The sequence below is a fragment of the Astatotilapia calliptera genome, chromosome 7 (assembly GCF_900246225.1).
Source record: "Astatotilapia calliptera chromosome 7, fAstCal1.2, whole genome shotgun sequence".
NCBI lineage: Eukaryota > Metazoa > Chordata > Actinopteri > Cichliformes > Cichlidae > Astatotilapia > Astatotilapia calliptera.
This window is the reverse complement of record NC_039308.1, coordinates 12788945-12815458: the sequence shown is the minus strand read 5'-3', so window position 1 is coordinate 12815458 and position 26514 is coordinate 12788945. Positions and strand designations below refer to the sequence as shown.

Sequence of the window (26514 nt, the reverse complement as noted above, 5' to 3'; positions counted from 1 at the left end):
CACATCAGAAGGTTAGAATCTAATTGAGTAGTTTTGTTGTTTGTGGGCTGTGAGTAATGATTATCGTTCTAATACAAAGCTATTTATTGATTTCAACCTTGTAAGCATGGCATAGCTTGCTTTTCCCAAAGATATTAGTTGGTGAAATAAATAACAGATAATCTATTAACGTTTTTTATTTTTATTTTTATTTTTTCAGTGAATGAATTCCTTAAACCGCTTAGTTGTTGTTATATTTTATTACTTCAGTGTCTAGTTCCACTTGTTTTTGGGGATTTTTATAGCTTCTTTGTACATGCAAAGGGTAATTTACTACTTCAAAAAAAGCTGAAGCTGAATTACCTAAAGTTTTTAGTCTAGGTGTTTTCCCCCATTACTTCTTTGCCACTATAATCCATTACTAGAAGCTCTTCTACTAACTAACAATTGCCTTTTGCTCACTTTTGTCACCCTCACCAAAAGTGACATCAAAACTGCTCACTGTGCTTTAGTGTCATTTCAACTTGTCATTCACAGTTTTTGTCCCAGCTCAAAGACGTGAGCACGATTTTTGTCGCACTTTAGTGCGATTTCAACGACAGGAGCTCAGAGATTCTCACGTTACACAGAAGCAGAACAACAGTAAAAAAAAAAAAGAGGAGACAGTCAGGTGAAGTGTTTGAAAAACAAAAAACAGTTGCTATGCTTCCTGTTTTGACTTCGTCTTGCATACAGTGCTGATACAGAGGTTTTTATGTGAGTGGTGAAACCTATTGTTCATGAGAAGACTGCAGTGGGCCCTCTGGCACCACAGCACCACAGTTGGCACGCAACACAATGAATACAGTGACCGTAATCGAGGCATAAAATAACTGTATAAATGTAATTTGTTGACTATAAACGTGAACCCCGACTCTTCCTGAACTACTGGCATCCAAGGAACTGAAGACTGAAGTGGATTGCTATAATAAAGAAGGGCTGAGCGTGGGTTACTATGTTTTTATGTTGCATTTTGGTTTTTTTTTTTGCTTTTTGCTCTGTAAACTCCGCTGACTTTTTGTTGTCATCACAGGCGTGTAAATGAGCTTCCTTTGGTCTCTTTAAAAGTGACTTTAGGCTGTCTCTAACTTTTTGTACACCCAGATTTAACTGTGTGTGTCTGTGTGCGCACTCCCAGCTTATGTGAATGGCCTCTGCTGCTGTGCGTTGGTCTGTATTCTAAGTTTGCCCGTCAGTTCTGCTCGCCTGTCAGTCAGTATGATTGACAGCTGCTCTCAGGCCAGCATTTATGCAGCACAAGTCTTGTTAGCCAATCTCTCCTCAGGTGAAGGCCAGGGAGTAATAGAGAATAGAAATGCAGATTAGAACAGGGAACTTTTTGCACATCAACATCTGATTTAGAGTCAATTCTATGCATAAATACATGATGGGCAACGGGATTCATAGACAAGGGTAAATAACCTCACCTTTATTCACGCACGCCCCTCCCCATGCATGCTCTTCAACAACAGCTCTTTCCCACACCCACACACACACACGTTGGCCCCAGTGTCATTTCTATTTCTCAGCAATCTGCCCACAGAGGCAGCGAGTCTGTCTCAGCTGAGTGCTCGGGCCTTTTTAGAGAATTACTGCATGGTTATCAAAGGCATTTAGATTAACCCTGGCCACTGTCTTTGACCCACCTCCTCCTCTGTCTCCTCCTCCTCTCCTCAGCTTCTTCATGCTACCGCTCTCTCTAATAACATTTTGACATTAGGATCTCTCACAAATGCCTCTTAAATCCTCCCCACCATCGCACCTCACCCCCAAACCTCTTCCGACCGCTGTCCGTGTGTGCGGCGGGGTGGCTGAGGCTGATAACTTTTCATTCATAATTAGCAGTCAGCGAATGGGGCTGCGCTGGGGGGAAATTGAACTGTCAGCGGCGGGGCGCGGGGCATTTGACCCCATCACACCCAGAGGGGGCCATCATAATTTGTTCATTTGGTGTCCATCAGGCGGACGCCGGCTCGCCCCCTCCTCCTCCCTCGCCTCCCTCCTCACCCTTCTGACCTCCCCCGTAGTGGGCGCTCTGGGTTCACATCTAATTATGAATCAGCAAAAGGACCTCGAGCGCCACGAATATAGAAGCTCCTGCCCTCCAAACCTCCTGCTGCCACTCAAACTGCGGAGATTGCGGCTTAAGTAGGAATAAATGCCCACACGGAAGCAGCCAGTCAGTGTAGCCAGCAGGTAGTTTGGGAAATGTTTGTATTTTAATGGCGACTGCCTTAGCCACTTCTTGCTTATTAATAAGTTTGTTTCAGGCGCAATTCATTTTTCTATATCTATTTTTATATATATAAGCATTTTATCTTTTTCATATAGGTTTTGTTGACGCCATTGGTCTGGCGTGATTAAGGTTATGACCGTGTTCTCTCAAACCTCTAATGATCATATGTGTGTTTTCATTAACAGTTGACACCTAAACTTGTCTTAGCAAAAACACTTTGCCATTTAATTAATGGGGGCCACTGCTGTAAGCTCTTAAATCTTTATTTTTACAGTTATTAACATAATTGCTAGGCTATTTTTCTGCCTTTTACTGTCCATTTCTCACAATACATCATGTTTTCTCATCCTCAAGTTAAGGTTACAATAGCATTAAAATGCTTGTGAAGATTTGACCTCCATAAATAATTGGACTTTAATAAAATATGTGATTATAAGTGTATTTTCTGAATTGAACTACAGTACGTTTTTCCTATTGTGTTTCTCAAATAAATGTGCAGCTGACACCTACATAGCTAACTGTCAACTGCTTTCCCTTAACCAGATGTTAAAATATTAATTAAAATGACAGTAAAGCATAACATCTAAATCAATTGTAATTGACTTGCAATTGCTTCAGACTACAAGTCACATTTTTCATATACTTATAGCTGTTTAGCCATGGATGTGAGACAGACAGCTGAATTACCAATTAACCTAGTATGCATGGCAGTGGGACTTTGGGAGAAAGCTGGAGTACCCACAGTGGCAAAGAAAAGCCCCACCTGGGGTTTGAACCAGGAACTTTCTTGCTGTGAGGCAACACAGTTAATCCCTACAGCACGGTGCCATGCATAAGTAGTAGTGGGTTACTATTTGTGGGTGACCCACAATACCATGTGGGACAGTGTGACAAACACAGAGATAAAGCAAATGAGAGTAGGCAAGGCAGATGTGCTGTAACTTGATATGATGTCAAGTTTTAATGGCTTTTTGCTTTTAACATAACAAACCTAAGGATACAAGAATTGTGTTCCCCCAGTAGTGTCCAATAAAGAAAAAACACAGACAATATTTGGGTCAGCAGTGCTTTGTAGGAGTTGAGTGCTTGAATGGCTGACAAGTTTGTTTGAAGAAGTGAATAAGGTAACCGTGTCAGTAGTACACTCTGTCTTCTCTGCAGCAATGGCTATGTTAGAGGAGCAGCATGTTGAGTGCTTAAAAGTAAGTGTTGAAGATTTAATAGAAGCTCTTATCATGAAAGCTTTGTGACCAAATCACGAAGTCTTTCTGTGAATAACAATGTGTACTGTTGGGAAAATATCCAAGTATATGCGAGTTGCTTCCTTATTCTTATGCCAGAGTAAATGTATACTCTTATCATCCACTAGTATCTGTGATTTATAAGCACGTGCATACATCTGTTAGTATTCTTTAATCCTGATCAGAGTGTCTGTGAAAGTTGTGTCTAGTTAAAATTCATGTTTTTGTATTTGGCTCTGAGTAGAGCTGAAATGATTATCTGATTAGAATCGGTCATCAAAAAAGGTTTCGGCACACAATTTTAATAGTCAAATGGTTCAAATTTGACGGCTGCAGCTATTAAATCCGAACACTTGCTTTCGTAGTCTTCAGTTCTAGTGTTTTGATTCAATTATTGTCCAAGTTATTAAGTGTTAATGCAGAAAATAATCAGTTGCAGTTGAAGATCTTTTGACTATGATGCTAATTCAAAGAAAGTGTTGACAGGCTGTTAACAGCACTTGCAAAACTCGATGAAGGACACCTCTGTTTCTGAATAACAGTCCTCTATTATTGCTAATAGTCTTTAATGGAAAATTTCAAAATTAATCATTTTAGAATACCTAATTTACAGACAAATTGGCATAAATGAACTAACCTCTGTCTATATGCGCCAGAGAGACTTCTTGTTACATTAAAGTAGTTTTAGGAGGCTGTAGTAACATTTATTTAATTCAATTTGCAGTCAAGGTCCTTGTGACGGCCCTCAATTAATTGTCATCTCCTGACTGAAGGGAACAATTAGGCCCTAAAGTCAAACACATGTCCCTCACCTTAATCCTCACAACTCTTGTAGAGCATAATGGAATCCGGTGTCTGAAAAACAGAAATGGATTTTCAATATATGCCCATACATCTCTGTACGCCTCACCCTGCTTTCTTTGAAATTGGCCTTCTAATACACACAGCACAAGGCTGCCCGGCTCTGGTTAGCCCTTTTGAATATGTCAGCGGGATTTTCAGGTCATTTGCCAGAGAGGATGCTGGGAACGTGTCGTCCGGGTTCTGAAGGTGACTGGTGTCTGTGTCATCCATCACGGGAGCTTCCTTTAAGTTGATGCATAATAGAGCCTCTCAATCAACTTCCTCGCTCATTGTCACCTCCCTCCTTCCTGTCCAAGGTGGAGACTGAGAGCCAAGCTCAGAGAGGCGGGGAGGGAAAAAAGGCAGACTGACAGAGAAGTCAAGGTTACATTCCTCTTCCCTTCTTATTTACACTTGAGGTGTTATGGGCTTGCACCGCATAACAGGACAACAATGGATGGAAGGGTGAAGCGGCTTGCGTGGGCACTTGTGTCAGGCTCTAACTGTCCGCTGTGTCAAATTGGTGATAATAAGCAGTTTGAAACCCTGTCCTATCGCTGTCCGTCCCTCCTGCCGCCTGCTTGGGGCGAGGCGACAGATAAGACCTTGAAACAGGATGTGTCTGTCAGGGAGGTAAATCTCTGCTGTGATGGGGTGGCAAACATTACGACGAGCTTTATCGACACCGACTGCTCTGACACATCCAAAAGTGGCCCAATAAATTTGCGGGCCGGCGGTGGCGTGACGGGCGCTTGTGGGGGCAGAGCAGCGTTACAGCGCAGCAACAAATGTTTGTTTGACCTCCTTTAGAGACGGCGGTCTGGGGACAAGAGACGCTGCGAGCATGTCACGAGGCCGAGGGGAGATGATGGTGTTGTTGTCAGAAGAGTTTATTCTGTATGTGTTCGTGGTTATGAATTTGTTGATACTGGTGGCAATAAAATACATAAATGGCCAAAAGTCTTTTGTTACTACTGAAGAAGTAAATAATTGAAAATAAGCCACAGATGTCATACTTAGTAAAAGTAATACTTGATATAATATTTATTGAATCCTACTATTAGCAGCAGATGAATGTTAAAGCTCTGATGTTTACTTACCTGTATACTTGCAGAGGCACTTACCTATTTAAAGGTGACTGTTTTAGCTTTTATTTGTTTCTGAAATGGCAGAGTTGAATCCAGTTGAATTCATTTTTATTTATATTGCACCAAATCACAGCGACAGTCGCCTTAAGGCACTCTGTAAGGTAAAGGCCCTAAAACAATAGAAAGAAAACATATGACTTTCTATGAGCAAGCTCTTGGCGACAGTCGGAAGAAAAAACTTTTTAACAGGAAGAAACCTCCAAGAGAACCAGGCTCAGGGAGGGGCAGCTATCTGCCATGGCCGGTTAGGGGTGAGGGAAGGGACACGGGGCAAAAGACACACTGTGGACGAGAGCCAGAGATGAACAGTAACTAATGATTCAATGCAGAGTGGTATATAAACAGAGAGAGTGAAAAGAAGTGAGTGAAGAACAAATACAGTGCATTATGGGAAGCCCCCAGCAGCCTAGGCCTATTGCAGTGTAGCTAATGGAAGGGCCTAGGAAGCATAACTAAGCCAGCAGTCTCAGCAAAGGTCTACAATGAGGTGATTATAAAAGCAAAAGAATGAATTCAGTGTATTACCATTTATCTGACTCAGCCAACAGCGCAGGCTTCAGACTGATCTTTGGTTTCTCCTCTTGTACCAAGGCGACATCAGCTTGGAAGGGATTTACGTGCATCTGAGGCAGAGCTGAGTTTACCTGAGTCCACAAGCACTGGGTTCTCTTTCTGGGCATCCTGGACGTTATTTGAAGTTGCAGAATGTCATGGTCACGGCGTGGTCTCTGGTTGACATGCTGCTACTAATCTGTGGATGTCCCTTTTAAAGCAGGGGTGGGCAACTCCAGGCCTCAAGGGCTGGTGTCCTGCAGGTTTTAGATCTCACCCTGGGTAAACACACCTGAATCACATGATTAGTCTTTTACCAAGCCGCTGGTGAACTTCAGGACACATTGAGGAGGTCATTTTGCCATTTGAATTAGCTGTGTTGGATCAAGGACACATCTAAAACCTGCAGGACACCAGCCTGGATTTGCCCACCACTACTTTAAAGAGATGAGAGCTACTAGCTAACCTTTAAGGCCTGGGAAAAGAAACTTATGTCCCATGGGTTAATGTTAATCCAGGGTCAATCCACTGTGTACATCAGATTTTAGGCTCAATCTGCCGTACTCGTTAGCTGAATAAAGCTGTTAAATTTTGTTTGTATAGTATTTGTTGAAACATATAGAGTTTTCTGTCATATATACACTAAAGTGATGAGTGGCCACATTGAACAAGTTTCATATGATGGTCAGTGTATAAGTGATCCCTGTGAGCAAAAACTCTGAAAACTTGATTTCAGATGTTTTTTTGTTTTTTCTTTCAATCTTTGGTTTGTATGATGTCACTAAGAGGAGATATCCTTAATGCGGTCATCTCAGGCACACAGCTCTGGATGTTAAAGGGAGAGGTACTGAGAAAGTTATTCTGAGCCTTCAGTCTCATAAAGCTTCTCTAATAGTCCCGAGATGGAGAGTATGCAGTAGGAAATAAGCAAAGAAGACTATGATGCTGTCTAATTTACATTTTGTGTCTTTGTTTGTTCATCAAATTTATCCAAACTGTCAGACTTTTTGCTTCTCAGCACGTTGCTCCAAGAGTACAGCGATAGTGTCTGATTTCGTCTGATCGCTTCCTCGAAAGCGAGCACATTCAGACTCGTCTCGGCAGCTCTCGTCGTATGTCAAAGCGATTCTTCATCCTCACGCAGCACATGACAAGGCGAAGGATTCCTTTTACATTTCCCACCCAACTGAGAGCGCTCTGGCAGCGCGTTCTACTTTAATAAAACAATGCACGCTGACACTACTCAACACGCTGAAATATACCATCAAGCCCGCCCCTTTCCACAGTTTCCTCGCATTATATTCTTAGTCATATTCAATTAACTCAGTTAGTTGAAACACCTCGCTTAATCATTTATTTACAGGATCTGTTTTTCTTCCACTGCTTGTTTTGTTTGTTTTTTTCTTTTGCCATTCATTTTGTTACTCTTGTGACTTGAGTTTTTTTTTTTTTTTTTTTAATCTCTTTCAGGTGATAGATAGATTTTTTTTTTTTTTTTTTTTTTTTTGTTAAGTCTCTGTACTCATCATTATTTTCACCAGAATGACATGCATCTGTTTAGGCTCTGTGCTGGTGTGTGAGTGCATTCAGGTGCTAATTGTTTCAGAGGGTGTGAAAAGGCTATATCTGTCTCATGTTTTTAACTAATTAGTGCTGTCATTCCAGACAGAAGAGCCTTTGACTTCTATTGACTGTTAAACTACTGAAAGCTGTTATACTTTGGAGATTTTTTTTTTTTTCAAACTTAGTGTTTTTTTCCTCCTACAGCAGAGGTGTGTCTGGTGTTTGTGCACATGATGATTTTCCCCCCCACTTTGCATTGTGTAGTGTACCACTGCTGGCTGTCCTATCTTCTCTTTCGAGAGCATCTGATAAAAAATCTCAGCCGCACCGGTTGTTAACAATTTTTATTCTAGTAATGAGATGTTTAATTTTTACATTTTTTAAAAAAAAACATTCAACCACACTCTTCCCCCTCATTTCATGTCTGTATGTTTTTTAAGTTAATGCTGTTTTCTGCCTCTGAAAAGGTAAAAGCCCCTTTAAAAGGCCAGCGAATGGCAGTTTTGGCCCATGCAGGCACTTGTGTTTCTTTTCATTAGAGGTTGTTTTTATTCAGCCTGGGTTGACTGAGCATCCAGCCCATTTCCACCTAACTGGGCTGATTGGAGGGCATTTCTTAAATGTGCTCCTCTTTATCCTACAGAGTTAATAAAGGGAGCTTTGGGGTAGGAGAGCGGGCAGCCAACACTTCGTCCCACATCGCTAAAAATGCAGCCTTTTGGCCGCTGATTGGATGAAATAAATTGTGTGAATATAGGTGATGGGCAAACCGAGGATTTGTATTAATTTGACTTTTTGTGTTGATGCATTTGCGCTGTAATGTACAAAGCAGTCTCTGGTTTTGTGTTGATTCAGGAAGCTTTACGCTGTTGGGTAATGTGCTGCATTTGCGGTTTTGTTGGGTGTTTGTTTTTGTTTTTTAATCATCAGCAGGCTTTGGTTCATTCCTGCCCAAACTGGAGTTTATTACTATAATGATCATTTTTTTATGATTTGATTTTTTTTTTTGTCAGCATTGTTTGTTTCCTCAAAATGACTCCAAAAAACCCACATTTAGAACCAGTGGTATATCCCTGTTTTATATGTCCTTCCAGGTCACCACTTCATCTTTTGGCCCTTTGAAAACCTATGAGCTGCTTCACCATATGACAGGAAAAGGTCTGTCGGCCAAGTACCATTTCCCCAGGCAGCCATGTTTGTACCAGCCCAGTATGGTTGCAGTACAGGTCATACTGACCAACAGCTCAGACCACGCCCTGGAGGAGATCCATATAGGAGACCAGAGCCCTGCAAGCCTGAACATCCACTGCTTTAACACCATTGGTGAGTTTGATTTCAGTAAATACTCCACAGTGGGTCATCACAAACCCAGTAAATAGTAAGCACACTACTTATTTTTAATCAGGATGGCACATTTTCAGCATTGTCTTATAATTAAAGTAGGTCATGGATTTACATCAGTGCTAACAAAAGAAATTCTGTAATTCTTCTACACTAAGGATTACAGTTTTAAATCTGTGCTAATGATGTATCGTCTCCTGAAGTGTTCTTCCTTAGCATGCTTTGTTGTGCTTCTGCAAGCTGTTTTTAGTTGCTTATAAACAAAACTTTTACTACTTTTAGTAATTTAGTTACAATACATGTGTCGAGGGGTTTCACTGGAGGAAGCTTTTTTTTCTCACAAGCAAAAAAGATCAGTGACCCAAAGTGTGTGAGTGGCAGCGATAATAAGAGCTGTTAGAATTCTGCAAATACTAACAAAAATACTATCACTGCTTCCTTTATTACTTCCTTTAGCTTTTAATACACTGGGCTAGCTTTTATTACAAGAAAGGAGATAATTCTATCCCTTGTACTTTTAATCTGGCAGATGTGCTGAGAACCTGTCAGGGAGCAGTGCAAGTTTACTCAGATTCTCTGCTCTTCTCTTTTGCTCAGTCCTGAGAAGTCTTTCTTCACACCTTGTTTGAGTCAGCAGCCACTTCAGTCTGAGTTTAGGCCTCCTAGAGTCTGCCTGTAGGACAAGCAATGACCATACCACAAACCTGACTTTTAAACCAGAACAGCACTCTAAGCTTTAGATGTTTTTCATGTTGTGTAAACTCATTTAAATGTTTTTTTTTTCTTCTTGCCATTTTATGTCATCCTGCATTAGTTAAAGTGTTTGTGGCAGTATTACTGTCACTGAGTCCTTGATGTTCTGGCAGCGGTGGTGAGGTCTTTGTTTTTCAGTCAGTGGATTAACCGTTGGTCTGGATAGTGACTTAAAAGAATTCCTTGATCTGACCAGTACACTCACAATCAGGTCACTCCTGATTGTGCACAATCATCTTGTGCAGTTGTTTGTTTTTGTTAAATGGATATTAATGAATGTAATAAAAAAAAAAACTGTAACCTCTCATCAGCTAATGACACCATCTCATTCCCTGAGCCTGAAAACAGCCAACGTTACTTCAGCTAATCCCTTTTCTAATCATTACAAACAAACATACACTCACACCTATTGCCCTTACACACTCTTGTATGATGACTACACTTGGTATATTCCATTTGTGTAGACACACACACACACACAAAGAGAACTGCTGTGCGTCAGAGCATGTTAAAACTGTCAGTTTCGGGGAGATTGATTGGGCATTGAAGAAACTCGAGCAGCCAAACAGTTTCTAATTTGGATCAACTGAGCCCGGCGAGTGGGCGGCTGAACTTTATTTGGATAATTTGCAGAGGACGAATGCAGACAAACCTTAATGTGTGGTGAGGAGAAATACATGACACAGTTTGTATTTAATATGAAATCTTGCCCTTTGATTACTTGATTTGTTTACCGACATGTTCCTAAACCAATTAACAGCTTTTCTGTTAACTCATTTGGAACAAGTACTTTACATGTAGCTTATCTCAATATGGCCAAAACAATTATTGTAGATTTAGATTAGTGGATATGTACATTACATGTGTAGGTGTAATGTAGATTATCTTCTTCCCCAGTCCGTGTTAGATTATCTCCAATTTTTACCCTGTGTTAGAATAAAAAATTTTAAATACTAAAACAAGAATAAACTGTTCCTTTGCTACTTGTTTAGAGGTCCTTACACCCAGCTGAGTGTTCACAACCCAGTCGATATTCTTCTTAAAATAAAATAAATAGCTAATAGTAGAGCTGGGCGATATAAGATTTTTTCTTATCACGATATGTTTTTTTTTTTCATTTCAGGCGATAACGATATCTATCACGATATATGCCAAATAACTATATTTGTAAGATTTAAATGTGCTGTTGCTCACAAGTAAAATGTGAAATAATCAGCAGCTTGTTTTGATTTAAATATTTATTTCCCATAATAAGTTCAACAGGGTAGATGTACTTAAGGAACATGAGACTTTTTCAGATAAATAAAGGCAAATATTGCAAACTACACAAAAGGCAGCCGCTAAAGCGTTTAAGTTTCAAAATAGAACAAACGAAACAGACTAAATTGTCAATTCCACTTAGAAACAAAATATTAATTCTAAAAATAAATCTTAGTTTGTTTTACAGAAGAACAGACAAAACTGACTAACTTTTGTCAATATCAAATAAACTGAGAACTCAAAGGAAATTCTCAATCTCTCCTTGTTGTATAGCTGAGCTTTTCAAACAGTTTTAACAGTTACTTTAGTCTGACAAAAGCCGAATGACGAATTAGCGCTTCCAGTCAGAGATTGAGCATGCACCGCTTTATTGCATTTCCAGACTTGCTTTCGGCACAATTTACAGTGCGCGCTACTCTGTTTTTTGTCAGACTTGAAATAGCAGAAATACCTTCACACTACGGAACTTCTATGGCTCTTCCGTTCAACAATCTCTCCGGCGTTGGAACCATCATCTGTTTTCTCTTCGGTAACCTTCGGTCACGCTCTCGGTTGATTTTTCTCTAGTCAGCACACTCATTTCCTCCATTACCCGGGCGGCACGGCGGCTGGCTGCTTACCAAACAAATACACATGTGCGGCTTGGCACTTGTGCTGTACGTAACAAAATCACGTGACGTGACGCTGCGGCTGTGATTGGTTTGGCTCTGCACTATTTAATTTGGATTGGCTGTTCTTCTTCTTCTACTTCTTTTTTTTCTTTTTTTTGTTTTAAGAGGACGAGAGATGAGGCCTATCGCAATAGTTTAACTTTTCTATCGAGAAAAAGTTATTTCGCAATACATATCGTTATCGTTCTATCTCCCAGCTCTAGCTAATAGTGCACATTGCTTATTTATTTGTGTACAGACTCAAAGACCCTAAAGACAAAGCAAACACTTTACTTGATTTAGAGCCCATCACAGAAGGCTGGATTGGAGGGCGTCCATGACGGCTCTGTTTTTCACTGGGTTTCCACTTCCTCCTCCTCCTCTATCTGTGGAAAGAGTTGTACAGTAAACGGGCCTGCTCCACAGAGAGAGAAACGCAGGCCGAGTAGGGAGGCGTGCAGGATGTTTCTGTCTCTCTGTGTTCTTCTCATCGTTAACCTCCCACTCCTCCTCTTCCTCCATCACCTCTAGCATTCAGCTGTCCAGATTCACTCTTCAGCATTTTTGGCTTTGCTTCACTTCTGTCTCTCTCTCTGTGCTCCCTTTGACAAGCCTGTTGTTTTGGAAATATGCTAGTCCTTCATGTTTTTTGTTTTTTGTAGCTGAGGCTGAGGTGTGTGGAATGAGATTGAAGGATAGATTTCTCACACACGGTGGCCTTGCTTTGTGAAGTAGAAAACACAAGTGGTGTGGATGCCTGTCTGTTCCACTCTGCTGCTGCCCCCACCTCCCTTCTCTCCACCTTCCCCACACTGCACACTGTGCCCTTGTCACTCACTGATTCCTTTGCTCCTCTTGTCTTCCCTCCCCTCTTTTCCACTCTCAGAGCGGTTGGAGCCAGGGGCCTCGGTGACGGTATCCATGGGTATTGACTTCAGTGACTCGACACAAGCAGCCAACTTCCAGTTGTGGTAAGACAGCCTGACATCCACTCATATTCAGTCAGGTGTGGTTCCCCCCCCCCCCCACCCCAAAGACCTTCAGTTGTACATCTTCCTCACCACCTTTTTTCTGCTCCTGTTCATCATCGCAGCACCCTTACATGTCATTTTCTCTTATGTTCCTTTTTCCTCTCTTTGTGTTCTTTGTTAATTCTCCTTTTCCTACCTTTCTCTGTGCCAGCACTCCCAGGTGAGACATCAGGCACAATTGATCCTGGTTCACTGGAATAACAATTATTCCTCCAGTAATCAGCCCTAGCCCAATCAACCTGCTGAATGCCATTGGCACCGCTGTGCAGCCGATCAATAACCTTATCAGAAAATCAGTTTGAGATTGGGCGGACGGGGGGATCAATGTGGCCCAAAATGCCATTCACCCAGCATGGTTTACAAGATGATCAGAGAAACATTTCATACACAAACCGAGCATACATACACAAAAGTGCACAGATGTCTTAAATTATGCAGCAAAAAAGCAGTAAAGTGTTTTTGTTTGTTTGGTTTTTTGTTTGTTTGTTTTTTTGGGGGGGGGGGGGGCATTTTTGCTTATTTCTTTGTAAGAATCTGTTTTTGCTTTTTCTTCTGTAAATAAATCATTTGCTACTGTGGTATGTGTGTGTTTATCCTTCCTCAGCACCAAGGAGGACCAGTTCAGTGTGTCCATCCAGCCTGCTGTAGGAGAGTTGTTAATGGCCAGCACCATGACAGAACAAGACTTCTGCAAGGAGCAAGGTGAATTACTGTGTGACTCAAAGATTATTGTCGAACGAAGTAAAAGTGTGTCTTGTTTTTCCGTTCTGTTAGCTGAAATGAAACAAGGTGTTTAACACACAGAAGCAAACAAATTGAACCAAATTGAATCAAATCACCATATTTTGAGATGGAAATGTCAATTCATGATATATACTGAAATTATTATAATCTCACAAGCACATTAGCAAAACTGGCTGATGAATTTGAGAGAAGCAAAAACATTTAATAGATCATATTTAAGATTTTGCTGCGCTTATCAGCAAATTTCACTTTGTGTATTACCTTCAAATGAAACCATTTAAACTGTTTTTCCTCTACTGAGGATAGTTGAGTTTTTCAGATGTTGTACTGTCAGGGTGTTAAAATATTTGGCATCAGGCACTGCTCGAAGCAGTCAGGAGCTCTGAACGGCTCAGAAACTGAGCAGACACGGTCAGAACAGCAAAAGAGATTTTAGCCACCTGAAGGAAGCCGTAGGTTTTTGCTGTATTTAGAAGATTTCTGCTGCTGCAACTGCCATCAGGCCACGCTATGGCAAGATGTTTTTGACAAATTGGTAATGAAGCTTCACAGAAAATGAGAAATATGAATGACTTGATTGGTTAGTGTGCAATATTGTGACTTTGTTGTTCTGATTGTGATTGATAGATAGATACAAAATACACACACACACACACACACACACACACACACACACACACACACACACACACACACACACACACACACACACACACACACACACACACACACACACACACACACACAGGCAAATGTTAAATTTAGTCAATCACTAATCAGCATTTCCTTTCCTTTTCTTTCTTGGTCATTAAAACACTGCTTGCTTCTTTGAGGCACTTAACAGTATTTCCAGCACATACAAACACCTGTAGAAGTGCATGCTGTTGTCGCTATTGAGACTGGAGAGTGTACTCTCATATCTGAGCCATCAGTGTGCTCTTAAGTGCCTCCTAAATGCTGCTCCTGCATTAATTAAGTTTCATTCAATGTGCTTTTTTTTTCCTTTGAGTGCCTCTGAAACGCAGACAAAAGAATTTAAAAAGAACAACTTGCTTTTCAGGACCATTTTCTCTCTAGCAGATTTATCATTCTTAAAACCAAATGAGTGGAGTTTAATTCTTATGGTAATAGGTTTTTAATATATTTGTCTCTTTTATTTTTACCTCACCAGTGATTTTCTTTTAAACTGCTTGCTCATTGCTGAGTGTTCATGAACCAACCAGGGAGTCTGTTTTTGCTTTATTGATGAAGGCATTATTTCATTGGGAGGTTTTAATCTTGAAACCTGATTCCACAGTACTGCACAGCTAGGGTTGTGGTTTTTTTTTTCTATACTTGACTGTGGACTTTTGTGTAATTTTGCACTTACTGATTTAAAAATGCCGAACTATATTTTTATTGGTGGCTAAACATTTTGATCTTCTCAGGTAAGCTCCAGGGCATGAATGAAGCATCTGCAACCATCACCATGGCAACAGCTAATGCATCCAGGCAAGCCATCAACAAGCAGGTCCTGTCTGTAGCCAACGTAGGAGAAGTGCCTTCCAGTCAAAACAACTTCAGCAGGTAAAGGTCATTCACATCTCCATTATTATCAAGCTCTTTTTCTTGCTATAGATTGGACCTGCAAATAGATTTGAGATTTTCTTATATAAGCACTATGATTTTTTTTTTTTTCAGATGTGTGTTTTTTGGGTTGTCTACCACCAACAGTTGGTTAGCTTAGCAAAAAGACGTGAAATAACGTTTGTGTGCCAAGTCAGTACAGACTCGGATGGCTTTAGCGTTTGGCTTAAGGGTCACTGTTAACTGTCCTTTACCAAAGTTAACTTGAACTGTAGTTATTCCTTCAAATACAAGGTGATTTTATTTCATCACTTAAGTCTTGTTGAGGTCTTATTTTCAAGGGAGAATACTAGTTACATAAAAGATTAAAAGAACCACTGTGACGACACCCACTGGATTATGGAATATCAGTTTGAAGCCTTGAGATTACACATGGCACACTGCAGCAACTCAATTCATTTAGGCATGTAGTCAGGATGTTCTGCTGAACTTCAAACTGAGCATTAGAATGAGAAAGAAAGGTGATTGAAGTTACTTTGAATGTGGTATGGTGGTTGGTGTCAGATTTATCCAAGTCAACCAGCTCTAGAGTTTAGAGAAATGCTACATCCAGTGAGCAGCAGTTCTCTGGGCGATAATGGTGGTTGGTGCTAGAAGTCAGAGGAGATTGAGCTTATAGAAAGGTGACAAACTTTTTAACAACGTTTTGCATAACAGCATCTTTGAATGTGCAACAGATTAAGCCTTGAAGCAAGATGGGCGACAGCATCAGAAGACATTCCTGTCACCTAAAAACAAGAAACTCAAGCTACAGTTTGCATTGGCTCACCAAAATTGGATAGAAGATTGCAAAAACATCGTCTAGTCTGATGAGTCTTGATTTCTGCTGCGATACTTGGATGGCAGGTTCAGAATTGGGTCTAAACAGCATGATGGTGTTGGTTTATTCTGTCTGATATCAATGGATCAGGCTGATGATGGTGGTCTTATAATTCTACTTTTTTCGGACACTTTGGGATCCTTAGAAGCAAGTGTTGTTGCTGTCTCCATCCCTTTCTGGACACTTTGTGTACTCAAATAGCTCCAGAGCCACCAGATCTCAATCCAATAACACCTTTGAGATTTTGGTCCATGTTACCGTTCTGTTGTTCCACCACATCTCAGAGGAGTGTTTCCTGCAGCTTGTTGAATCTTTGAAGAATGTCGTAAACGTCAAGGCAGATGGTGAAAGGAGATCCAAGTAAAGTGTACCTAATAGTAAAAGAGTTATCACGTTAAAGTACATTATAATGAACCTTTCCCCCCTAATATTAGTATTACATTTTGACTGGATGCTGCATTCTAAAAAAACAAACCAACACTTACGAGCAAGTCTTTCCTCACCAAAAAAAAAGATGTTTGTGCAGCTAACATCAACGATAAGGACTCATATCAGACATTTAGTAGTCTTACACTACTGTCTGCGAGTTGTTCCCGGGCGCCCGGTGCATTTTAGGCCGAGTTTGGTTAAGCAGCGTGCATGTGGGTGTCACTGAGTGGAAGTGCTTGTTTGTCCCCAACAGCCTCACATAGACATGCCAGGGGAATGCCCTGAGAAGCCTGGCTGTGTAATTGGTGTACACAGAGTGTGCTAATGAGCTTCCTCCTCTGTCACGCACACCCGAACACCTGATAGATAATTACACCTCCCTCTCTCCCTCTGTTTCCTGCTCCGTCTCTCTTTCAATTCATCTCTGCACCCCCATCTGTCTCTCCCTCTGCGCTGCTGTCTCTCTTTCACTTCCTCTTTGTCTTTCACTCCATCCCTCTGCACCGCGCTCCGACCTCCTCACGGTCTCTGTGTCTGTCTGTTAATACCGGCCCGTGTCTCTGTCTGCTCATCTCTGAGTGATCTTGTGATAATTTCTTTATGGATTAAGGCCACAATAGAGGAGAAATGTTGGAGAAGCTGGCTAAATAAGGGACAAGCGAAGAAGAGGGACACATTTGCACAAGGGTACAGGGAGCTGAAAGAGTGAGTGGAAATCAATGTTAGCCAGTAGGAAAGACGTGCATCCAATAAGCCCATACTTCATTCAGAATAACCGATAGCTCAAATGACTCCACGCTATCAATCTCCCTGCTGCATTTGTGACTGCTGAAGAAGAGGACAGCGTCCCAGCATTACCCCGTACCCTTCTAGTGATAAAGACGCTTTTCCATATGGTCTGCTGCTGTCCATACGGTGACCACCTCTTCCGCACTTGCTTCCCATGGAGGTCTGTCTGATGGAGAAGGTGGTGTTCCTCTCTGACAGTCTCCTCAAACATAACTGACATCTTTGACAGCGTGATCTGTAAGAGGTGGTTATTTGTGGTAACCTAATAAAATGGAAAACATATAATAATCATAAAGTGATTTGGCAAGAGTAATGCTAAATGTGCTTGTCTAGTCTAATCACACACACACACACACACACACACACACACACACACACACACACACACACACACACACACACAGAGAGAAATGGACTGGTTCTGTAGTGCTTTTCGACTCTACTTGAGCATTCTAAGGGTTTTATACAACATGCTTCTTTCCAATGAACGCTCAGGGTTCAGGATACTTTTTCATGCAGACTGGAGCAGCCAGGAATTGAACCACCAACCTTTCAATTAGCAGATGACCTGCTCTACCTGCTGACCCCACTGATGAATGCGTTGGGACAGTTTATGGTTCAGTAACACACAGGATGGAGGAGCTCAGGAAGTGGACTGCTGAACTTCTCTTTACCTCCTGAGCTGCTCCTGAGATGCAAAAGTGATTTTTTTTCAATACAGACTTAACATACAGTTTTAAGGTTAATTATGAAAATAGTTTTGAAAAGCACAAAAGTGCTGCTTTTGGCTATTCAGATGTAGATATTTTGTTTGGTCGGCCAGACAATGAGCAGTCTGAAGTTTGCAGATGTGTCTTTCTTTAACAATGTCAGCAGACTGCTTTTAATCATCATTTCCCAACCCTGTGGTTTCGGAGGTAGAGCGGGTTGTCTGCTAAAGAGAAGGTCTGTAGTTTGATCCCCAACTATTTCTGGGCAAGATACTGAACCCTAAGCTAATTAATCTGTTGAAACAGTTTGTATAAAGTAGTGAAACTCGCCCATCAGAAGTCCAGCATTTCTTCTGAATCCCCCAAACAGTCAAATATATCTAGGGCTGGTCACTGATTTCTAGAATCTATTCGATTACGATTCACAAGGTCCCGAATCGATTTGATCCACGATTCGATTCGATTTGAATCGGGGAAATTTTGCCTCAGACAGTCAAAAATATTATAATTCAGATCATGCATCAGCACATTTCCATATTTTTGTATCTATAAAAAGAGAGCTGAAGCTTGTGAAACTTTATCAAAGGTGTGAGCATCACAGCAGATGCCTTTGTGTCAAAGTAGCTGAGGATAAAACACAGAAAAACATGAAGGTGATTTTCCTGGCCTGGGATTTTATAAAAATATTCTGCAGTAGATCAAAAACGAAAGAAAACCATTAACCAACATATGAACATTACCTGATGCTGCTGAAGTGAAGCAGAGCAAAGTTACAGAGGTTTTATTAGAGATGCAGCTAAGCGTTTTGCATAAATGTTTTTTTTAAGTTTAATTTTGTTCAGAAGCCTATTGAACAGCAGAAATTAGGCTTTCTTTTCAGAAGTAAGTAAAAGGAAAAAACAGCGGCCGGCAGCGCTGTAAACAACGGTAGACTTGTGCATAATAAGCAAGAGAATAATGCAGAAAACAGATTTTTAGACAGGAAACTGTTCTTGAAGTACACTGAGAGAGAGAGAGAGCTGTGCATGAAGTGTGATTTTTATCGTGATGGAAGCAAAACAACAAAAATAAGAAAGAATTCATGACGATGTTTATGTGAAGCGTAGTTTGGATCTTCTTTTGCTGCTGGTTCAGTCAATATTGTTTGGAGAGAGATAAAACCTACAGCTTCAGAATCAGCGCAAAAGGGGCGTGAACACAAAGCGCAGACCCGCCGAAACATCAGAATCGGCGAGCTGTCGTCTTTCAGCCCCGACCGTGTCCGTGCCGTCGGGTGAGAAAGGCGACATCTCACTGATTCTGATCCGTCGGCAGGTCCGAGCTTTGTGTTTACGTCTTTGTGCAGGATCCGTGTTCCTGCTCTCATTTACTGTTTTAGCTGTTTGGTGGTTGTTGAAATTTTGTGAGTTTTAACCTGAGATTCTGGCATCTCAGGCAAAATAAATTTATATTAAAAAATCGATTCAGGATTTTAATGAATCGATATCACGTTATCCAAGCTAGAATCGATTTTAATCAATAAATCGATAATCAAAACCCACCCCTAAATATATCATGGAGCCTGGTAAAGTGAAAAGCATTTGCAGTCTTGTTACAGTCCAGTGTCCTGCTGGGAGACCATGTGGATGTGACTTACCCAACATTAGACGGTGGTTTTAATGTTGTGACAGATCAGTGCATGAAGCAGTGTAAAGCAATAAATCTTTATATTTCAGAATCTGCAGTGGAAAAAAAAAAGCATAATATTAGCACCGTGTTTGAGCACTGGTGATCATTTTACTTGTGGTATTTGTGTGTTACTGTTTCCCCCCTGAATAACACCCCAACCCACACACACAAAGCCGAGTGATCGATCAGATCGGATACACCCACTGAGAGCTTATTGTAGAGGTCACTCTGCATTAAATGTGGTATGTGAGGTGACCTCCAATCCAGGCCCTGTTTTTCTGCTCTGATCTCCCTGGAGAAAGGACTCTCTAATCTTGGTAAGATCACACAGGAATCTCCCCTTTGCAGAGTGAGACTTGGGCTTTAATGTAGAAATAATGGATGGGATTTCAATATGAAGCCCAAGAATGATACAGTTCACAACACACACTTCTTGCTCATGAGGCTTTGTGTTATAGATCACAGCGCTCTAGTCGGCACAGGTGCTTTTTAACAAAGTAACAGCCTGCCTCCTCCCAACCCCCCCGCCTCCCATCTACATCCCTGCATTCCCCTTGTTTATCAGCAGGGTGCAGCACTGCTTTTCCCAAACAGGCGTGAAGGCTGAGCGGAGGTGGAGGGGTGGGGATGCCACTGAAACACAAAAATTGATTGCTGGAAAGGAGGATGGCAATAAATCAAGCAGGAAAGCAAATGTAGAAAACGCTGTTCTTGTTTATGTCTAAACAGGCGGAATAGAATAAATGTGCTCTATTTTTCAGTCCGTTTGAAAGCAAATTTGATCGAATTTTGCATGCATTGCCAATCCCTCCTGTTAGAGGCTAATTTTGAAAAGCAAAAAATAAATAAATAAATAAAAACCTCAGGCGCTTGATTTATAAGCTGTTCATTCTCTTTACTTTACAATTTGATATTATTATTTTTTTTGTCTAAACACTGGATTTTCCTCTATTTCACTGAAGTTGTCTCTGTTTAAAACCGGCCTAATTACACAAATGTCCTCTGTGGCAGGTTTATTTTATCTTTTATCTTCTTGTTCTGGTCTGTGTTTGTCCTCTGCTGTCTGTCTGTCCCTCTGCCCTTTGAGTGCAGTGCTGCAGTTTGTCTGTATGGCTTAGCTCTGGAGATGCGCGGAGGGTTCCTGGTTCTAACCGGGGCTAATAGCTTTGGCCATCTGCCTGGCCGCGGTTGAGTCTGCTCGCTTGTGTTCAGCTCTGGTCTGGCCTCACTGACCACTCAGTTGAAGGACACTTGTCCACCTGGCCAAGAACCAGCATGGCTCTAGCATCCAGCTGTAGTCTCCACACAGTCAGCTTCAGCCTTTCTGATTTTGGTGAAAACATACATGATGGTTTTTGTTGTTTTTTTTTTGTTTTTTTTCTTTAATCAAACATGGTTGCATGTTTAGTTGAGATGCGGGTGAGGAGTGTGTACTTAATCCATTCTTGCGTGCCGAGCCGTATCCTCTGGGCCTTCGCTGTCTTCTCTGCGTGAGGCTGAATGTAAAGGTGAAGCCGACGTTGTGTTTCCAGTGACGGGGTGGAGGGGAGGCAGATGGCACACACAGGCTCTCTGCACTGAGGAGAATCACAGATAATTGGAGAGTGATGCTTAGCCGCAGCCCTGCCGATCGATGCCAATCCACCTGCTCTAAGTCCAGGGGTTATGCTTTGCTTTTCTTTCCATACACTGCAATTAATCCAGTGTTTAGCCCGATATGTGAAGAGTGCAGGAGAATACCAATGACCCATTTAAGGCGCGCTTGACCTTAATCTTTCCCCCTTTTAGTCCTTAAAAACGCGCAGAGATTGTCTGATGTTTATGGGGGGGGGGGGGGGGGGGTTTGTTGTTTGTTTTGTTTTTTGCACCTGCACACAGCTACAGACGGCAAAGTGAGAGTATTCAAAGCAAATACGCTCAGAAATCAAACCCAATCATGTTTCTTTCAGTCGCTCTTATTACCACACGTGAACAAAAGCCCATGGCAGCGTCTCCTGAGACGAAATAAAAGCAGCCTCGGGGTAGTGTTAACTGTCGGAGTAAATAAAAGATTTATATCCTAAATCTATTAGCAAAGCCACAGGGACCACATAGACACCTTAGGCTGTTTGACAGTGGGGGGAGGGAGGGTTAGGGAACAGGGCAAGGGACAAGCGTTTATGTTTAGATTTGTTCGTGATTCTCCGGTGAAAAAAGAAGAAAACATTTCCTTAGCACAAGTAGGATTTTGTTGTTTTGATTGGAATGCAGTGCAGCTGCAGACACATCCTGCACACAGCTGGAAACCTAGATGAATACACATGCCCGGAATTATTTAAAGAAATAAGAGCGGGGCAAAAGAGGTTGGTACTTTTGCAAGAGAGAAATTCATCCTCTTCATGAATGGCTGCTGTTTCCTGCTGAAGTGGCTAATATTTTAATTAAGCCTGAGGAGGACTCTCTCTCTCCTCCCTGAGAGCTCCCTGATAAACTCCCTCTTCTCTGTTTATGGTAATTTAGCAGCATCCCCAGAGACACACCACAGACACACTGGGCTTCATTGTGTACGCATGTGCCCCCCACCCCCCTTCCCATCTTTAACGTGTGCGCGCTAATTGGTGGATGTGCTAGTCGCTCCCACCACGCACCCTCTGTGACGGCGCCTGTTCACGGGCCATCCTGTGGGGGCTCTTCACAGGCTTTAGTCAGGCCTAAGTGGAGCTCTTTGTGGGCTGTTTGTCAGGCCTAAGCGGGCTGCCACGGGGGGTCTTTGTTGCGCGATGTAGTGCTAAATGGAGGCAGATGGCTGAGAGTTAGCCACGTGAGGCTCAGAGATGCAGAGGGCCAAAGGGGGGCAGGAGAGGGAGCCCGGCACCCTCAAAGAGGGTCACACTGGGTCATAGCCCCTGTCTGCCTCTTGTTAGCCCTCTCAATGGGGACCATGTGTGCACAGATATGCCCCCAGTCTACAGGGGATGGTATCCAAGGAAACGGGAGGCTGAGAATTCTCCTCACTGCCCACAGGGAGTTGGTTGGACGGAGCGTCCCCCATACTGGTCTCAGGGCTCCCACACACTCACAGACACTCGGAGTCCATAAAAACAGGAGAAATTGAGTTTGACTGACTGCAGGGCGTGTCTCCTCCCTAATGAACTGTCTGTTGCATTGCTCTCTGTATTTCCTGTCACATCGTTTTCCTCTTTTGTCTCATTGCCTAATTTAGGGTAATTACAAGGTGTGAGATGTTAGAGAAGCTTCCATTGCAAAGATTTATGAGTTTGGGGAAACAATGCAATTATCATTTATCATTTATCAGTGTTTATGTGGATCTGAAGGGGTAAAATGTTAGAAAAGTTGTTGTTTTTGTGCGTACAGTAGAGATTAATAGATATATGAGCTGATATCACAATAACATTTTTAAAAAGATACTTGCCGACATCTGTGCTAATGTTTCTGTTTCAGTTTTTTGCAGACAAATGTTCAGATGGTGTGATTAATGTTTGAAAGACTTTAAAGTTATCGGGTATGAAATGACACAAACTAATCAAGCAGACAAAAATGTCAGCGCTGGGGTCAGCGATCAGCTGAATCTGCATTTTTAATTGCAGTATTGGCTTAATATCTTTGTTTACTTATGGGGGGCAATGTCATTCGCCTGGTTTATCTGTTTTTATCAGCTCTACACTGGACAGGCTCAAAGATGGTCATCAAATAAGATCAGTAATCATAAAAATTATATAAATTTTTATTTATCGGTGGTATAGAATTAAACAGTCGCTCATAGTATGACCCATATGTGCCTTTTAAGGTCCCACTTTCAGCCTTGCACTTCAGTTCCTGGTTTCTTCTTTGGTTGTTTGAAACTGATCCAAGTGTTCCTCCTCTCCTGCAGGTTTGCTGGGCAGACAGTCAGCAGCAGAGCTCTGGTCTTGGTGTCTCTAGAACTGAGCGAGTCCTCGGGAGCGCTGCTTACCATCAACACAGAAAAGAGCGTCATGGCCTCCATGCTGCTCCAAGACCTCAAACAAGCCCTCGCCCAGGCGTAGGATCCTCCCCTCTTTTCATCTCGCTGTAATAAAAAATAAACAGGGGCGACGCTTAATTGAAGATTTCACCAAAATGCAGAAGTGTTCACAAAGAATGAAGTGTAAACAACTGAAAAATGCTATTCAGTGTTTATTTCTGTGGCCTATGTGTTTGGAAACAGAATATCTTCAAACACGAGAATAATTGAAATCTTAAATCTTTAGAAGCCTCATGGAAGTTAGAATAAATTAGAATTAAACTGAACTTGCTGTCGTTGTGTTTAAGTATTTCCAGACACAACTCCATGGTAAAAATATCCGACTAACTGGCCATTTTCCTCGGCAGTAATTACTTAAATCTCATGCTGTTTATGGTTTGATGAAGCATGATAATGTACCAACATCTGTACATACATTTGGGGGGAAGAACTGCATCACCGCTCCACTCACAGTGCCAACATGTCTGTGCCTCTGCGATGTTTCATTCGACTTCTTTGCCACCAATAACAGGCGAGAGGGGGGGATGCTCTGTGGCATTTTGACCCACAAACACAATGTCAAATCATAAAACTGTATGAATACCGTGACACCAAACACTGATTTAGTTTTACATTCTAGCCTTGAAATGTTACCAAATCACATTTGTTACAGTGCCTGACATTATCAAGAAAACCAAACATCAGACTCGGATGTCCAAGAGTGTTTTTTATCTGTACTGCTACATCTCAACAATAAAAATGTGACTTTATTAAAACTAAGCTGTGTCATGCAGTCTAGTCATTTAACAGAATGTGGCTGAAACAAAAATTGAGCTCTAATTGGCAGGCTGAGGCTGGTAATGTTTGCAAAAGCCCCTATTTGTTTGCACTTGTTTTAAACTAAAGAGGTTGATTCCTCTTGAATCACTGCCCTCCTACAAGCTAAGGTCATTCACTTTTAAAAGAGAGTGCATTATATGTGGAAGCAGAGTCAGTATAAACATGAGAAGAACACCAAATTTAGTTGTAGCTTAGTTGCAAACTGAGAAAAGTAAAAGTAAGGTGCAAGATTAGGTGCACCATAAAAAATGTTTTATGGTAATTTTTGCAGCAAGATGCATGAGGACTTTGTGTATGTACAGCCATGAAAAGGCTTCAACTTGACTGTTGAGCAAAGCTGCTTCTTGCAAACTAAAACCTCTGTGCCGTCTGAAGGCAGTTCTGCCGTGTCGCTCATTGTTGAGTAAAGTTGTGCAGATGTACGTGATGTGTTTGAGCACTGAGGAGGCCGGTGGCGGAGTGTGCTTTTGCGTCTGGCTGTCTTTTCCGGCTCATAAATAGCGTCTCTCTGAGGGCTGTGGTGAACACCTGTTAGCTCATCTGTCACAGGAGCTCCACTCGCATCCATCACCTCTCCCTCTGTACTCATTCCCTGAGCCAGCTGTTCCCATTACACACACACACTGTGTCAGGCCTGCCAGACACACACACCTTGCATTTCATCATACAGATCCACACAGAGAAGGTTTCCAAAAATACTTGCATGCTTTACAAGTTTTCACACAAAAAGAAAGACTTTCTTTCAAATGAGGCCCACAGGAAGCAGTGGGTTGGGCAACTTGTTGGTGATTATATGATTGTGTCTATGTGACTGGCTCTGACACAATCAGCCCAGATTTCTGCCTAAAAGAAGACTCGTTTAAGTTACAATTTCATTGTGTGTGTAAAAATCGGATTCGTCAGAGGCTGAATGAGGATATCTATATCTGAGATAGTGAGTGACTTAGCTGGTAAACTAGAGGTGTTAAATGAGGACAGAATCATCCACTCATTCAGTAAGTCAAGCACCTAACCCTTTAAATGTGTACCTGTCCCTGCTAATGACTAGCCTCCATTGGCAAGATATTCACAACCATATGGACCATTTAAATAAACAATCATCATAACACACAGGTGATGCTCAAATTACAATTTTCTTCTCAGAGTAACAAAGTGAGCAGGTAGCAGCTCCACCATTTCAGAACCAGAAGCAACCATATTTGGATGAGAGAGTGGGGTGCAAACGAACAAGCTAGCACTAGCAAGCTTAGCAAGTGGTTTTACCAGATAGAGATACCTGATAATTAGTGCATATAGGATGAAATATGTGGAATATATGGAACATATGAATAAAATAAACCGTAACCAAACAATTATCAGGTAACTGTTTTTTTTAAAGCTTCAGAAATCACTAACACCATCAACATGACCGAGAGGGTCAGATTAGCTGATGTTGAAGCCTAGAAAGCAGCTAGCGGTGGCTACAGACTGAGCAGCCAAGCCTGTAATAAAGGGTTTAATAGAGTTTAAATGACTGGGATCTTAACATGTTAGATGCTCCACATGTTAGAGCAGAATTTTAGCGGCATGACTGCATGCAGGTTAACAGTCGATGTGGAGAGCAAAAGAGATATTGCTCTTAATGCGCTATTATCTGACAATGAAGTAACTTTCTTAATTTTTTATGATCTAATTATATTCTTAAACAACACTGATGGATAGAACTTGAGGATACCTGCTGGCTCCCCCAGAACCACAGAAAAATTTCCAGTTGCCCCCCATACACTCAGTCAGCAGATTACCTTACTGACTGAGATATTTCCCAAAAAAGAGATATGTGTTGGTTTTCACAAAACAATACTGAATATTAAAGAATATTATTATAATTTTGTGATTTAGGTTCAGTCTGAAAACACTAGAGTACAAATCCTGAGGTTATTTTAAGTAAATAGCCCATGTCCATGTCACAGTATTGCGACTGTAGTCAGAAGCCACGAATACCTGGTTGGTAACATGTCATAATGTCATAATGTGTGATAGAAAAGAACCTTCAGCGGCCTAAAATATAAACGGGTGTCAAATCTAGTTGCTGAACTCCTGATCGTGTAGGTGACGTTGGCGTTAATATGTTGGTGTATTATCGTACGATGATGAGCATAAACGGAAGAAGAGAGCAGCAAATGGTGGAAAGGTTTGAATAAACATTAGAGCCTTACATCAGCGCTTGCTGACTTAAATAATCCCTTAGAAAGAGACTAATTCATCTTTCGTTTATTAATTTAATTTTTAAA

At 41.5% G+C, this 26514-nt stretch overlaps 1 protein-coding gene across 2 annotated transcripts in view; it reads left to right on the top strand.

Moving 5' to 3' along the window:
* Positions 1 to 24184, top strand: part of ap3b1a (adaptor related protein complex 3 subunit beta 1a) — a 58277-nt gene extending 34093 nt beyond the window's left edge. For both annotated transcript variants that reach the window (XM_026173156.1, XM_026173155.1), the window contains exons 23-27: positions 8696 to 8924; positions 12492 to 12576; positions 13241 to 13338; positions 14808 to 14946; positions 23294 to 24184. In XM_026173156.1, coding sequence (XP_026028941.1) covers positions 8696 to 8924; positions 12492 to 12576; positions 13241 to 13338; positions 14808 to 14946; positions 23294 to 23447 — 705 coding nt within the window. In that variant the 3' untranslated portion in view covers positions 23448 to 24184. The remainder of the gene's footprint in view (positions 1 to 8695; positions 8925 to 12491; positions 12577 to 13240; positions 13339 to 14807; positions 14947 to 23293) is intronic.
* Positions 24185 to 26514: the final 2330 nt, after the last annotated feature.